The sequence below is a fragment of the Chaetodon trifascialis genome, chromosome 2 (assembly GCF_039877785.1).
Source record: "Chaetodon trifascialis isolate fChaTrf1 chromosome 2, fChaTrf1.hap1, whole genome shotgun sequence".
Taxonomy (NCBI): domain Eukaryota; kingdom Metazoa; phylum Chordata; class Actinopteri; order Chaetodontiformes; family Chaetodontidae; genus Chaetodon; species Chaetodon trifascialis.
Window position 1 is genome coordinate 12,969,158 of NC_092057.1, and position 17,383 is coordinate 12,986,540.

Sequence of the window (17,383 nt, forward strand, 5' to 3'; positions counted from 1 at the left end):
ACAAAACCTTTGCTGGCAATTAGATGAGATAGTTACCGAAATGCGAGTCCGTCAGAGAATAGTCTGATCATCTGTAAGTACGAATTTGGTTAAAGGGCCAAGAAAAATGTGTCCACTGTTCTGGTGAGCTTCTGAGGAAGGAGTTATGGATGCCTTCGGGCCCCTGCTGATCCTTTTAAACGCCTTTACGAAGAATCTCAAAGGAAAAGCTTGTCAGGACAACATTGTGATCCATCACATGTTGTGTTCTAGACCACCACCAAATTGCATCAAGTTGATCATACTGCTGTATACGCATGAATCTGTTTCTGTGGCAACTTTTGAGGTAGCTAAGATGTTTATTTCCTATTTTAAAGAGTCATGAGATGAGTGTCTGGTCCAGTGCTGATAGGGCCAATCTTGATTTTGTGACTTGAACTGCTTATCCCAACAGAGACCTCCAAGAAGTTTCAACATAATCTCTCTTTAGACTGTCTTGAGACGCCCACTTAATGCCCTTTTCTCCGTCTGATCAAGAGTTGTTCTAGGTGACCTTTCACCTTGTAGTCACTTAGGGATCATAACCCCTTTGCCACCATGAATGGGTGAACACAAGGCCACAGGCTGAGTGTTGTCACCCTCCGCGTCCAGGCCAACCTTCAGTTTAACTCCTTACAGCTGGTATTAATACAACACCGGAGCACTTAGCATGAGCATGTTGAGTAGGTGACACTTTGACAACTTAATGTCTTTTGTGTGCACGTGTGTGGCTGAGGTCAGGGTCAGCGAACATAATGTTCGTCCAGCATTTCTTTCGCTAAAATGCCCTGACAGGTCACAAAGCTGCCGTCTAGTCCATCAAACCCAATGTTTTTCATCCATTGGTTGGAAAGCAAAGCAGCAGGTCCATAATGTTCTGAATAACAGATTCCTGTGTGTGCATCTGTTTCTTTCTCAAATAGCTTTCACCTGAAACATAATGAATGGTAAACAAGTTGAGTTTTTTTTTTTTTCCTCCTCACTTGTCTTTCTGCAGGGTCAACATAGCTGTCATGTGAACCACTTGAGTGGCTCTTACCAGTATGTGCACACTGAAACGTGAGCTAGAAAAGCCTGTCTGTCTGAAGCCTCATGAGCGTGACAGTTTTGAGGATCGAGTTCAAAACCTTCGGGTGAATAAAGCCAGAACACAGTAACACGGCAGCCGCTTCTCTTTATTTGCTTGTCCTGTGCTTGCCTCATTGCCTTAAAGCCAATAACACTAAAAGCAAGTATACAAAGGGGGATTTTGTCTTGTTTTTTTTTATGGTTTTTAAGGGCTGAAACATTTTTTCTTCAGACATCGACATGGTTTGATCTCTGTTGCAATATCATCTCTTCACAAGTAGAAAGACCGTGTTGTCGTCTGAGAACACAGAGGTCATTGTAAAATTTACAGTTGTTCGTGACTTGCATGAGCGTCATGTGACTTGACTGTGAATGCAGATACTAACATTTTTGTAATTTAACAGTGTTTTCCCTCCCTTTTTCCTTCGCTTTGTGCCATTTGTTGCAGTATCTTTTAGATATGATACATGGGATCAAGAAATTTGAACTGTTTCTTTAAATGCCCTCCTTTTTGTCACCATAGAATCAGCAATTGCTACTTTGACAACTAAAGAAAGCTTAAGTCCAATCCATATCCCAATCTATCTCAGCATGGATTAGTCATTTTAAAAAATGTAAACACATTTTTAGCCATGCTTGTGGTGCATATCCGAGGATGGAAATGTCAGTTGGTCGGTCAGTCTTTTCCAACTTGTCATCAAGCCTCAGCTAGCCCCTACTTAAGCAGACAGCCTCAAATTATCACAGCTGCTACCAGTGCACTTTAACACCATGGAGGTCTGGTCCATTGCTGTTCATTCTATCTATCAAGAACACAATATTTTATTCTCATGCATCTGTCCTGTGGATTTGAACCGCTAAACCATGAGAATTTCCTGTATTTCTGCTCGTTTCTGTTTTAAGTTTCCTGTCCACTCCTGTTCCTTCTTTCTCAGAAAGATGGGAGGGGGGGCTGGGTAAACAGATAAGGGTCAGCATGAGAGCCAGAGCCCAATCTGTTGGGCATATGGAGGTTCTGTCTCTGCTGCCAACCTCCAGCTGGACAGTATTAGTCCCCCCAGTTGCTCAGGGGTTGAGCTATCTTCCCCAGGGACCGATGAGGAACAGAGGGATGAGGGGGGAGTCGCAGGTCTGACTGCGGCTCCTGTTCATCACCCAGAGGTCCCACCCTCAAACACATCAGTGCTGTCCATTAGCTCCAAAAGTAAATAAACGTCTATATGTTTATGTGTAGGACACAGTGACAGAATGGGTGAATGAGGGTTCAGGGCATCAGGGCGAGTCACATAAAGTGTTAAGATGTTTTTGAGTGACCAGAGAGAGTAAGACTCAGACATTTAGCATTTCAGCACTTATGCTATTATCATTGATGCTTAAGAAGGAAACTCGCTGAACTAAACTGAAGGTGAAAAACAGAATAATTTCTCAGAACTAATAAATACTTCAAACAGCTAGTCAGTCATTTAATTTGACCCTTTAAATGCACAGACCTGAGTCCCAGTTTTCACATTTTCTCTTTTTAAGAAAAAGAAACGTGTCAGAGTCCATTTATAACAAGTTTCACTCCACTGCATACCTGCAGGGGTGCTGCCTTCTCCTTACACAGCTCAACACATACACTGACTTCCTTTGGTTTATTTATATTTGGCTAAATACACCAGATTCCTTAGATTCCTGCACAGTGGATTTGGGTCACCTGCGTATGCATAAAGACAAACATTTCAATTTTCCAACTGAAGTAAGGCTCTTCATAATCATATCAAAAACCTGCCTTGTTGGTCAGTGCTTACAGAAGCCTACCTTTAAAATATGTCAAGCATGCAGATAAACTTGGGTATATACCTCGCTTTGCTCAGCCACACACAAAAACCTATTTCAAGCCTAAATCTAATTCCTGCATGTGCGAGGCATTTGTCTCCTCAGTCTCATGTCCATCTCTGGTTTAGTAGGTCAAGGTTGTCAGATGAGAAATTAGTTAATATCCTCTGGCTGATGGTCGCCTTCCTGCTGTAATTTGTCAGCCTGGAGCTGAAGGGAAGAAAATTACTTGCACAGAAAGAAAAATGAGAGACAAAAAAAGTACTTTGATCTCAAGTGTTTTACCTGGAAGAAGAGATGACCAGCAGTCATTGAAAGTATTTAAGTGACACTATATTTCTCTTATTTTGTGAGGTATATAACCTAGCGAAGTGTGTCATGGGCCAACCTTTGCATTAAATGCTAACTGTGAGATTGCCACAGACACGTCACACTAATAGTCAAATAAATGGAATAATTATGAATAACATGAGCCACAGTTACCAAATGTATCCTGTTTTGTTCAACAGAAATCCATCCATCCATTTTCTATGCCGCTTATCCCTTTCGGGGTCGCGGGGGGGGCCGGAGCCTACGTATCTCGCCTGTCAACAGGCAAGAGGCGGCCGATCGCAGGGCACAGACACACACCATTGACACTCCCACTCACACCTAGGGGCAATTTAGAGTCACCAGTCAACCTAATGAGCATGTTTTAGGTCTGTGGGAGGAAGCCGGAGTGCCCGGAGAGAACCCACGCATGCACGGGAAGAACATGCAAACTTCACACAGAAAGGCCCGACCCGGGAATCGGGAATCGAACCTGCGACCTTCTTGCTGTGAGGCACGCGCACTACCTGCTGCGCCACCGTGCAGCCCATATCCAGAAATGTTTGATAAAATTTACCAGCAATGAATCAGAAATCGAATGTATTGAACAAATCAAGAAAACATGTTTTACATTGTCACAAGTAGATTTTAAGTGACTAGGTTTTTCATCCTGGCTCATGTAGTGTCAAAACACAGTTATTTCCAATCACTGGTAGTCTGATCAAGGTTTTGTGCAATGAAGACAAGATGAGAAATTGATTTTAGGCACTTGTCATATTTTTGGTTTAGGATAGCCACAGTGTGTCTGTATTTTATCCCTATCCCTCTTTGATCTGCAGTAGCACTCTCTCATCTTATCTTCTGTAAAATAACACAAGACACAGGAGCTGCACGAAGTTGGGAGCTGGAAGGAATCATTGAAAGCACAGCCTGCTCGGATGCACTTTTGCAAAAGAGCCCGTGGATCAGTGATAATCTCCCAGCTGAACCTGGTTTGTGTTTGTCATGACAGCCTAGATGTGTGCATGGTTTGTCACGTGGCTCACCGGAGGTCAGGGTTCAGAGGAGGTCACGGGTCACTGCAGGGAAGACTCAAGCATGAACTTCCTGCGTTACTCACTGACTGATTCTGCACAGAGAGAGAGAATGGACATATGGTACTTTGAAATTTGGTCTTCACTCCACACAACTCTGAGACTCCATGACAGGAATCCAAAACAGGAAAGAAAATAGAAAAGGGAAGAGAGTTCTGCACTTTCTATTGTCAAAGGTGTTATTGGACACCTCAGTATGGGCGTGCACATGGAGGCATATATTTAAAAGATAATAACACATCACTCACTTTGAAAAGACTGGCCTGCATCCACAAAAACATACACATCTGCACTAATTTTTTCACCCTGATGTCAAATCTCTCCCATCTCCTTGGCACGTCCAACATCCATCCACGCCCACCTTGTTCCTCATTACTACACACTTAAACCCTCCACAGTGTTGCTGCAGGGCTCGGCATCTCATTGCAGCTTAAATCTTACACCCAAGGCCCCCATGATTCATTGCTGCTGAAAGGTAGTTGGCATACATTTGACGCCCATGCCAGCTCCTCCAGTCGTATGCCAGCTCCGCCTTTACCCAGAACAATTCATCATGATGTCAGATGATATCACCAGACATTACATTCTTCACAGCTGCTGTCAGTACATTTTTGCCCAAGAAAAACTATTTGAAACTTGTCATCGCTTTAATGAAGTTATATCAGACACTAGAGTCCATAGGGATGCACATGAGTAGGGGAGATGTCATTGATGAAACAATCTTACCTCACGGTCTTTTTGCCAGGTGTGGGCTGAAGCCTTCGATCACACTGTATCACATGAGCTTCACCAGCAGAGATGTTCAAATTTCCATTTTTCCTCAGCACTTTCAGGATTTCTTGTCCATATTGGCTTAAAAAAGTAGATGTCCTTTAGATATTATACATGGGACCAAGAAATTTGAACTGTCCTGCATCTTTGTTGGTGTTTTGTGAACATTAAAGTCATGTAGGATAAATGTGACCTGATCTTGTCTTAATTATTCTGATGAAGTTGATGAGCCACAGTGTTCCGTTTGGAAAACCAGGCACTGTGGAGCACAGAATCAGTCCAAACAGTGATTATTAGACCTCTCTTGGTTTGGAATAGGAATTCTCGAAACTTCCAGGCATTACGGCACTCGTGTTCACTTCATGGCCATATGGTTGGCATCATTAACCACTCCCAAAGTATTCTCTTGGTTTCCCAAGCAGACCTCCACCCCTTGTAATTCTTACAAAATGCAGTCACACACACAGTAACTCTTTATGTGTTGAAATGCGATTTGTCCAGCGTTCGAGCCTGTAGCAATAAATCACCTTGTTTCATTCACTTTAGACCAGTAACATCTGCACTTTACCATGAAATGTTTTTGAGTCTTAGTGGTGGCGGAACACAAGTTCTACAGCATTTTGAAGTTGGAATAGAGATTTCCACTTATTTGGCATTTTACCTGTAACGTTGCTATTGTTTGCTGTGTGCCCTCTCAATCTAAGTCTCCTACCTGCTAGTTTTTTCTGCAATCTCCTTTATTGGACATGTATGACACTTCTCCCAACCTGTTTTACTCTGTTTTTATTTTTTTTTATCCTCTTTTAATGTTGCCTTTTTCTTTTCTGTCTTCTACCAAAACCTTTAACAATTGCCGTCTGGTTCTGCTCTTCCTCCCTCTCTCTCTCTCTCTCTCTCTCTCTCTCTCTCTCTCCCTACAGCAAACCATCACTAATCTGCTTTCCCCAGGCATGACTAATAGGAAAAATATGAGCAGTGATCTGGAGCAGTGTGTGTGTGTGTGTGTGTGTGTGTGTGTGTGTGTGTGTGTGTGTGTGTGTGTGTGTGTGTGTGTGTGTGTGTGTGTGTGTGTGTGTTTTAGTCTTTTTTTATCTTGATCAGCACATTAGAGATGGCTGCTGATCAGTGGATTCCCCTTCAGAAAAATGTCTTTAAGATGTGATGTACTGGATTAATATGATAAACTACAGTGTGTCTGCCACCACTACCACATGTTGTGTTCAGTATAGAGACGGTGATATCAAGAGCTCTCAGGTTTCTGTTTGATCACAGGTGTTAAAATGTCAAACAGTTGAACAGTGCTCTGAAGACTGAAAGACCACTGAGGATCTAAAAGACCTTGGACACACGTGTATTTAACATGTGTGTGTTTCTGTGTTTTAACTGTACATCTGTGTGTGTAGGTGTTAACTTACACACTGTTTGCTTTACCATTTACACATTAGTGTTGGCCAATAATTCTCTCTGCCGTTGTCCAAAATGCAAGGATGAGAGCAGAAGCCACATATGGTAGTGCTTTACAGGGAAGCAGTGATTTAACTCCTTTAAGATGTCAGCTGTGCTCCGAGATTTACAGTGAACTGAGTAAAATAAATGTACCCAGCAGATACTTCCCACTATTAGTTTTACTCACTCTCATTGTTGGCATTAAAAAGTATACTATAACTATAAACTTCCAGGAGAAGGCAAGAGGACATGGACAGTGTTGCAGACTTTAGTTGGCGATCAAGTCTCTGACACTCTGATTGTGTCGTAAAATGCCAACGAGCCAGTGTGCATGCATACAAGGTGTATGTGTGTGAGTATCTGGGTATTCGTGTGTTTGATGGACAGTGAGACTACTTGACATACCTTGCAGAAGTGCACACGTGGCACCTATACCATCTGTACTCTTGTTTTCTAAGAAAAAATGAAGATTCTATCCAAGCAGTGTAACTAGCACGTACCTTGAACCTGAAGCTACCTGAAAGTTGATGCTGTTTATTTTGTTTACAACATGAAAACCTGTGCACAGGTTAAACTAATGCGCATGTGCAAGTGGACTTACGGTACAGACAAAAACCACACACAGGTCTCGATCACTTAAAAAGCCATCATCCCTGCGCAGTGCAGATCTTCAAACCCTTCCTGCAATGGTTCATTTTTCCTGCTTTAATGTTCTTTTGTACTCGTGCCATAATCTAAACAGATCCTTACTGCTGTGGTTGACACCTAAATCACTGATAAATGGATGATCCAACGTAAACTTTTTGTGTTTTTGAATCCCACCACCTGGATGAAAAATGCATGGTCGTGCAACACCGATCCATTGTTTGCGTAGGTGTGTGTGTGTGTGTGTGTGTGTGTGTGTGTCAGTCAGCCTCCTGTCTCTATTGTGATCGTGGTCAGTCCATCAAAGCCCGGAGAGGGTGTCGGCGAGGCATTTGGTCCGCTGTCTGCTTCACACTTCCTTTGTTTGTGTGTGTGTGTGTTTGTGTGTGTGCTGGCCCAAGCCTCTGCCTCCCTGCACTTCCTCCTTGCCATTGTGTGCATGGAAGCATGTGAGCTCTCTCTCTCTCTCTCTCTCTCTCTCTCTCTCTCTCTCTCTCTCTCTCTCTCTCTCTTTCTCTAATCAGTGTCTTATTAGACTGATCCCTTCGACCATGGATGAGCTATTTCTGGAGATTCCTGTTATGAAAAGATTATTCCCCTCCCTCCTGTGTCTCAGTCACCCCCCCCCCCACCCCCCCTCTCACACACACACACACACACACACACACATAGACATGCACTCACATCAGTTAAACTAATTATCTCAAACAGCATCAGTGAAAGGCAGAGGACACACTCATGTTTCAAAGACAGTGGTGGTACCTTGCTTCTTCATCATATATAATCACACATTAGCGCACATACACACACACAGTGTTGTGATAAATATGTAGCGTTGTGATATACATACATGTCCCTAACTTATTATTTTATGACCTAGGTATTGGCTGTGACAGGCATCTTTATGGCCACAAAAAAATAAATAAATCAGTTCAGACATTTACACACACACACACACACACACACACACACACACACACACACACACACACACACACACGTTCTCTCTAATTCAGGATGGCCGCTATGACCTTTACAGGACCATTATTTGGTTATCTCTTTTTTGAGTCTTTGTTGACACGGCCTTGGGTGTTTGCGTGTGTGTTGGTCTGACACATCCGTCTGCTGACCCTCACCTGGCCCCGACGTTTGGGGTTAAGAATGGCAGAAGAGGGGAGCGTAAACCCCGAGGCGAGCCCAGAGGTGGGCTCTTCATGGTGGGGAAAACTCTTTCATCTGTCTCTCACTTTTCTGTTTTCTCTTTACTTCTTTCGGTCTCCGTTTCACAAGTCTTGCTTAAAAGTCTTTCTTTTTCTTATTTTTCATGTGCACTTTCTGTTTTCCTCATCCAGCCCCTCCCTCTGCGTCTTAGGGTCAGAGGTGACACTATAAAGTTTACAACCTACAACAGTAGCTTCACCCATCAGCCCAGCAGCAACAGGTTGAGGGGACTGCACATTGTCCTGACGGCCCATTATTCCAAATCTCCAATTGTCCAAAAAAAATGTCTGAAAAGACTTGCCCAGTGTTCATCTGAACAGCTAGTGTGTGTTGCTTGGTTAGGGTTATTAGATTAGTTAGAATGAAATGCCATGGGCAGAGTAGGGGCGGGGGGGGGGATCTTGGTGGAATACAGTTGGGAAGAAAATTGGAATAATGGGCCGTCGGACCCAAGTTGATGGGCATACAGCCAATTTTATTCAAATCAAATATTTGTGGTTTGTTTTGTTTTGTAACACCTGGCCTTTTTTTGTCTCAAAATAGAACTGATAATTTAGAACAACTACAGATGAGTCATGAGATAATCAAACTTCCTTCATAATATAATATTCCTTTTTAAGATGCCTGAAAGGTAAAAGTGTTTATTTGTATTCCCTTTCTGAGGAAAAGTTGCATTTAATGCAGGCTTAATCCCATGTGTCTGCCTGCTGTTACACTGATGCATCTCCTCATTTCCTCTCTTTTGTCCAAAGCCCTCATTATACTGGTGTGTATTTGATCTGTATCTGAATCATAAGCCAAACAAGCGCCTGACTCTGACGAGCTTTGATGAATGAAAATTGTAGACGCTCTAAAGAGACACACTCATTTGCCCCAGAGCGACTGGCAGCAGCGGCAGTCTGCTTGTCTGATCTCTCTCACTTTACCACACACATTCATCAACAATCGCTGGCATTGTTGCGTATTTATCACCGCAAAACAACTTGAGCGCGTACCCCCTCGATCCTGCGCAGGGTTGTTGACCCATCTCAGCCGAGGGTAGCTTTGGGTTGGGGTTTTGGGTGCAGCCTCTGGGTGGTCGGGTTTTGTGGCTCAGGGATTTGGCCTTGTTTGGTAATCTCTCTTCATCTCTCCTTCCTCTCTTTGCTTTCTCTCTCGCTCTCTCTCTTTCTCTCACACACACTAACAGACCATAATTATCTTTCTCCCTCCCGTCAGGTTACAGATTAAGGATAAAAAACAAAAGAGGTCCTCCTCAATTTTTCAGCTCATGAGATCTGTTTTTTTTTTTCTGTTGACGTATTATTTGATATTTATACAATGATATCAGTGCTGATCAGTTGACAGAATACTTATTCTTTAGATGAATATGCTTATGGGTAGCAAACCTCGATACTGTTTGAGTACCAAAATGTGCCTCCAGCATCAAGTATCAAAAGCTGATACCGAATGCTTTGCCAGATTCAAAGTGTTTACTCACACTTTCATTTGATTTTATAAATCAAACCATTTTCAGATCTAAGCTGTTGTGACACTGCCTCTATTAACCCTCAGGTTTTGTTGATACTGGCTTTACTTCTGTTTGGGTTCCCACAGACCCCAATGCTGTATGTGCACCAGGTCTTCGCTTCAAATACAGAACCAACAAAATATGGAAACTGCTATAAATCATTGCTGTTGCACAAAATATACATGTATATATGTGTGTCGTTGTATAAAGTTTTTTTCCCCTGAAGTCACCCAGAGACAAATAAATTTACAGTATGTAATCCTACATTGTGAAGTATGTTTGGAGTCAATTAAGCACTCAAGAGGTCTAACTCTCTTCTGTCTCTTCTCTTCTGTTGAACAAACTGTTATTAAACTGGAAAACAATAAGAGATATCCAAATACACTTATTTGGGATTTGGAAGGTGTAGTGCTGCATAAAAAGTACTGTCAACACCAATTACAGATATAAAGCGTATGAAAATCCATTGCATTCATTCGGGTTTTACAGCCAGAGTCTCTGAGACCCCAAACAGAAGTAATGCGTCATCTTCTGTTGTGGAATGAAACATGTTGTCAGTTCAAAATCATGTTTATGAGCTATTCTCATAAGATTAGAAAATGTCATGAAGTATCAAGGTGATAAGACAATGTTAAATATGTTTTTTTTATTCATTTAAAAAAAAGAAAGACTTGAGCTTCTCAGGCCTCCTAAACAGAACATGAAACACTGATGCATTATGCAGATATATATGAAAATTTGATGGATTTTTGAGGCTTACATATTTAGTTTAGTACACCAAAAACTTCAATTGACTCCCACCCACCCCTCTGAACACCAGTGCTGCACAGAATCATGTTTTTGCTCACTTTATTAGCTGGCACGATCTTTTCAGGGTGAATCACTTGTGACTCCTCTGTCAGCTGGGACCAGTGTGGCAGCCAACAGCAGACTGCACAGTTTGCCAGGATTTTCTGCATCATCCTTCCCCCCCTCCCTCACAGTCCAAGTTTGGGATTACATGTATTTCCCTGCCACATGGTGACTAGTCTGGCTTTCGCTTTTCACACCATCTCAGCGCCTGCCTGCGTGTCACCATGGCAATAACAGAGAGCCGGCTGATGCCAAACGCTGACGTAGTGCAGGAGTTCTTGGAAAACTGGATGAAAAGTCCCAGAGGACTGAGGAGCAGAGGGGGAAGACTGGAAAACTGAACTGGCTGCTTTGAAAAGGAGTCATGTGTGATCCTTCCCCACACAAGGACACAAATCCATGTAAATCTGAACAATTTCAGCATCAAAATACTAAAATAATTCTTTTAAAATACCTAAATAAACCTCAAAAATACATGTTCTGTTTGGGGGGCCTGGAACAAACTAGGCCTGTATATTCTCAGGCTATCAAAGAATCCTGATTTAGATTCATTGTTATAGTAATTACTGTTTACAGTAATTACATTGACTTTCTTTTTTTGATGCTTCGAAAGTGTAGCACCACCAACGCGTTTACATCATTATGACATCCTAAAATGTGCCCTGCAGTCAGGACTGAAAGTGTTGTTATTGTGGAGTCAACCTGACGTGGTGTACGTGCGTCAGGCGCGCTGTGGGCAGAGGCTCCACCAAAGGTCATTACCATACCTGCAGCAGCTCCCTTTTCACTGCGCGACTTACGCCTTTCAGACTAATCTCGCGTCACAAAAGATCCTCTCTCAGTTGTCTCCAGTGTTTATTAATGATATGCAAATTGGGTACCAACCTCCAGAGAAAACTGCAGCCTGTAAGGGGAGGTGGGTGAGGCTCAGACGAGGCAGGAGCTCAAATGAACAGAGGGGAGCCCAGGTAATCACTTTCGATTAAGCATTTTTGAGGAACATCCAAAATCCGTTCATTAAATTTGTAGCCTTACAAATAAAAACATGAAGTTGATGGTGTTCAGATTGAAAATCAAAGCAGCCGTTTTGGTCTCACAGTTAGTTATTATAAACCCATCCCTTCACGCCATCATCTGTTGAAGTTGCTCTGAGGGGATCTGTGCGCCTCCAGCTCTCCATCAGCTGGGGAGCAGCGGAGCGGGGTGGGGGTGGAGCCAGGGCAGAGCTGCCCATTCCAAAAGCTTGAATCACTCCACTCTCCATTCACATTCCGGCTGCGGAGCGCTTCAGTCAGGGACCCACAGCGTTGGAAGGATTTGAAGATTGTGGAATTCTGTTTTATCGCAGCCAAAACAAATTATAACCATGGATTTACTGTCCTGCGCAACGGTCGGAGGACATTTGCCTCCGACTTTGTAGTTTGAGTTTTCTTTACGCTGGATTTATCATGCGGGCTTCGCTGTAACAGTGGAGCGGACCTGACCGGACAGTCGTAGCCCGCCGGGGCGCAGCCGGGAGTTTGGTTTTATGCTGAGGCTGGTCGCGACCTTCACATTAGAAAATGATATTAACACGTAAGTCAGTTTTATAGCCATTACTTTAAGTGTTTGGAAATGAGTTGCTTTTGATGGTTTTCTGTTTGAAGTCAAAATGTGTCCATACAGTCAAGCGGTTTCCTGTTGATCCAGGAGAAATGGAGCTTACTTGTAGGCACAATCAGTAGTCTACAATGTGCTTCTTATTTACTTTATTTCAGTATTTAAGACTCTGCATGTTTGCTTGATTTTTAACTTCAAGTAAAACACTTTTAAAGTTGTCTTTTAGGCGCAACGCTGCGGGCTGTCAGATAAGAAATGTCCGCGCTTTGCGCATAACTCCGCGTCCCCAGTGTCCTCTCTCCTGGTCACAACTCGCCCGTTTGGTTTACCTAGAGGTTGTCGCGCATTACGCACGACCCTATGGAATCTGCTTTTCTGAGCTGATACAAATCTTTGTTGGTAATCTCCACTTTTACGCACACTCTAGAAATGAGTGATCGGCGCACACGCGGCGTTTTGAATTGGATGAAACTTAGATCCGTGTTTTGGAAACAGGGTCGTGAACTGGAGTACGTCTTATTTAGTGTGTTTTAAGATTATAGCGAGGTATCGTATCACCTGCGATATTTCTACCATCTCAGTGCCTCCAGGTTGTTTAACTCCCTGCGCCTTTTGCCTGACTGCCGACCTTTTGCTAATGGGGGGAAATTTGCGGGGATGTGTTGTGTGGCTGTATAAAATCAGCCCCGTGCTGGCAGGCTCAACAGGATTTGTGGGCTTTGGCTCTTTGTCTCAACTGTTTAAACTGTTTGTTCCAACACATGGCTCCTTATCAGCTGCCTCAGGTCTGGAACAGATATGAGCTCGCAGGGGTTGAGTTTGAGCCATATAACCATGAAGAACGTGCCCAAAGACACTCACAGACATCGCAGTGAAAGCTGGATGAACACTGTCTCCAGTAACCGCTATCCCAGAGATTGTATGACACTGACACCTACTTCCACACACATTTAATGAGTGCCTTTGCAACAGGAGGGCTGTTACAGAAATACTAGGAAACACATTTTGTTGTTCTCACTCTTACTTCTTCAGTCAGGGATGGGGCGAGGTGGTTCAGCAGTTGGTGGTTGTGCAAGGAGAAAAGCAAATAAAGGAAACACACTTCATCTGCACTTTGTGAAACAGGAAGTGAGCAGGGGTCTTATCTGAAAGATTTAGACCCAGCTGGCACTGTTTCTCCATGTCCTGTGAGGAGACACATATGTTCGTATATTTCTCTGCTGGACGTATACTTTGGTCGTCCTGGGATCTGTTTATGAATGGATATTATCAACGGAGCTGTCCCAGCAGGTAGGCTGTCATCTGGCTGTGGAAAGCTTATCAGAGGTCACCTGATTGTGCTGGGGCTCTCCATGTGAGCATAAATCGTTTGTCAGGGAGCGCAGGGCCCTTTGGAGTTAGCTCTGCCATGATCTGTGTGGACCAGCTGTGTGTTTGCATTCATATGTGTCCTTGCAATCGTGCCTGCGCTGGCTGGTGGTGGATGACTGGAATGCACCATGGTAGTAACCTCATTATTCTTTCCTGTGTGTGTATGTGTGTGTGTGTGTCAACGGGGCCTAGCTAGAGGCCGGCCAGATGGTGATATTCCTGGCATCGTCTCACTCAGCCAACAGCCAGACCCTCTCAGGAACACCAGCTGTCTGAACCGTGGAATCGCAAAACCCAATACCCATCAGGAAGAAAATCTGTTATCGTTGCATTCCAGCAGAGTACTGGAAGGGTTTTACATTGGTCACGTCCAAAAAGCGGCTGTCCCCAGCAGAGGTCGACCAATAGTGGATTTTTAAATGCCAAAGTGATAGCGATTGCTTGGAGCAGCAAAAAGCCAATTGCTTGGCAGATATGACACACCTCCACCCCTGTGACTCAACACTGTTGGAGATGAACAATCTTTGGCTTCATTAGAAACTTGACAACTGTTGAACTGAACATCAAACTAATAGTGGAAGATCTTAGTGGGAGCAATTATGATTTTTTTTTTAGCTATTATTTTCCCCCAAAGTCTGTGATTCTGCTTGAGATGCCTGATATAATAATGTAGGAAACAGAGCTCGTCTGCAGTCCTACCACAAAGGTGCTTGCTCTGCTTGTCACACAGGATCTGGTGAACGCTCGTTCACCACTATCAGACCCCAGCTCCACTGATACCGATAGTTTTTAAAATATCTTAGTGGCCAAACCAATTAATCAGTCAACAGGCCGTCTGAAGCTTTATTCAAGCTGTTAAGAACGTTCGAAGTACATTCATGAAATAGTTTCACAAAGTGTCAGATTATGAGCCAACTAGAAACACGTTCTTCAAGTTGTGTCCTTGTCACCATCGAGGTGAAGGACGAACGTTGGCAGCATCCATGCTCCTGGCTTTACTTGTTGTAGATTACTGCTGAGCCACAGAGTCTGGCCTGGTTTATCATATCACTTGTCTGGACCCACTTTGCAGCTCCTTCAGAGAGACCCAATCAGACCTGGAGCAGATAAGAACCCCCTGCCTGCCTTTTGGGTTCTTTTTACAGGCGGCACTTTGAGACCAGGCGATGATCGGGTAATTCCAGATAAGCCACCTCAATTCACAACAGTTGTTAGTCAAGCATTCTTCTCTCTCTGCCAACTTCAAAGACGCAGCCACAGTGATAACTGTATTCAGGCTCTTGACCTCCAGTTTGCCATATATGTAGCAGAGCCTTTGAGGTGGGGAGCAGCATCCTTTGTTTGCTAACTGCTGGCAAACTCCCACTGGAGCTGAGCATTCAGACTCGGCCAAGCCAGACCCTGCTGCCTCCTGCGATGGAGGGAAACTTTGGTCGGCAATTGTGAGAATTTCCTGCCACAGGAAAGGAGAGAAGAGAATGGCCGAGCAGAGTTGAAGTATGCAGAGGGAGCAGAGGAGAGGAGGGTGAGCAGGGAAAAGGAAAGTAAAGACGCATGGATAACTTTAGAAGTCGACGCCGCTAGGCAGTGGGTGAAGCTTAACCCTGACTGGCCGCTCACAGGTTCAGCTTTGGCCAAATTCCAGGGGGAAAGCTTCTTGTGATCCATATGAAATCTCTATTAGCATCAGCTTTGCTCTTATTAGTCATGTTATCTGCTGGTAATCGCTCTCATCTGCCTTTCCCACTGAGAAGCACTGTGTCTGACTGTATTGTCTCTGCTCATTCACATCATCAGCAGTATTAACTTGTGGTTCATGATTTGTCTGCATTTCTGTCCATAAAGCAATACATTTAGTTAAAAATGTGTCTAAATTATCAGAGAATGTAAGTTTTAGTCCATTGAACCTGTCCTTCTGAGGCTAGTTCGTTTTTAGCCACATGTCCATCTGCCTCTCTGTCCCACCTAATGAACATATTTCAGACATCCCGTGTTGTCGTCTCAGAAGGACCAGGAGTTCTGGTCTCGTCTGTCCGCAGATTCACATATTAACATATCTGTCTGTCTGTTTGTTTGTTTGTTTGTTTGTTTGTCTGTCTGTCTCCAAGCCAACCAGACCACTACCAGTGACTGTAATAAGATGACCATCAGGAGAAAGGTTTGGTTCAGCAGAAGGTTACCTTTTGCTGTCAGGGACCTACATGTGGCTGAAACCTTATGTTGCTCCTGTAGCTCATAGCCTGCAGCCTTTGGGGTCAAAATTTTGTCAAAAGTCTGACAAAGATCTTGTGGACTTGTCTGTGTTTTAGAATAACTACATTTATCTGCACTTGCTTTCATCCCTAACTTCACTACATGAAAAAAAGCTAAATCTAAACAAGGAATGTTGACTTGAATGTGCTTTGCCAGAAATTGCACTGCACATAAGGACATGTGTGGTCAGCTGTAGCATAATTAGTCTGCCAGGGCATGTAGTATTTTCAGTACTGTGGTTGGCTCTGAGTCTTTGGTGCTGGCCTGAGTCCTTTCTCATTTGTCATTTCTTGTGCCTCAGCCAACTTGGCACATGTAGACCAAGTATCATCGTCATTATGGAGGGAGTGAACTCCAGCTTTCTATTTGAGGACAGCTCAGTGATTGAATATATTGAAGCGCTTGCTGTAAGTGGCTTTGTAGCTGTCCTTAACCATGAGGACATTTGGTAAGTACACACAATCACCGGAGCCGGTGTTTGTCTTGGCTGCCTCTCCGCCTATTATCTGGCCAGGAACAAACGAAGGCAGGGCCTTGCAGCCGGGTGGTCGGCGGCCACTGCAGCGTCGCTCGGCTCTCTTCCTGTGAGGGAAGCAGGAAGAGGAAGTGAGGTAGTTCCCTGGCGAGGGCTAAGGAATTGTGGTGGACAGTGAGGGAAGACAAAAAATAAAATACACCCACGAATCTCAAGTTATTGAAGCAAACCGAAATGTAAAGGATTGGGAGGGGTGTTGTAGGATGACATTTTTCTGGCTGGAGTGCCTGGGATATTCTTCTAAACCTCTTTTATGGCTTTGTTGATCCAACTTTATTTTATTCCAGATGCATACAACTGTATGTGTGTGCAGCTCTATTGTTAGGTTGTTTGTGCCAGATGCCCCATGCCCCTGTCCACTTCCTGCAGCCAAACAAAAGAGAGAAAAATATTCTTGCTTCACCCTATGAATGAATGGAGACAAAGTGTGGCGCAGTGACAAATATTATTCCGTTTTGTCCATATGCGTGGCGAATACTGTCATTATTTTGCTTCCGAGGCACACCAAGCCCACATTATGTCACTGTAAAGTTGATTTGACACACATTCTAGCCCAATGGCGTGTGTCACTGGATAGCTTCCCTCCAAAGGCACTTAATGGATCCCATAGCCCTCTTTTTTGGGGTTTGGGGGTGGAAGGCTAACCATGTGTTTGTATGTCTAATTTGCATTTCAATAGCTTTACTGTCTTCTGAGTGGTTTGTCTTTAAACATGAGGTTGGCCTTTGCAAACACACACAGACTTGCATGTGCACACACACACATAGATACACAAGCAAACGCAAGAATCTTTAGCCCTACGCAGTGCTCGCTTTCAAGAATGTTGGTATAATTGCTCTTTGGTTTCGACGTTCCTCTGGGTTCACTAAGCTC

At 43.7% G+C, this 17,383-nt stretch overlaps 1 protein-coding gene across 3 annotated transcripts in view; it reads left to right on the forward strand.

Annotated features, from left to right (window-relative positions):
• dlc1 (DLC1 Rho GTPase activating protein) overlaps positions 1–17,383 on the forward strand; it is a 77,215-nt gene that overhangs the window by 41,537 nt on the left and 18,295 nt on the right. Inside the window, exon 1 of one of the 3 annotated variants that reach the window (XM_070971187.1) lies at positions 12,024–12,327. The exons of the other annotated variants lie outside the window; for them this stretch is intronic. Coding sequence (XP_070827288.1) covers positions 12,315–12,327 — 13 coding nt within the window. The 5' untranslated portion in view covers positions 12,024–12,314. Of the gene's footprint in view, positions 1–12,023; positions 12,328–17,383 lie in introns of those variants that run through there. 3 annotated transcript variants of the gene reach the window in all.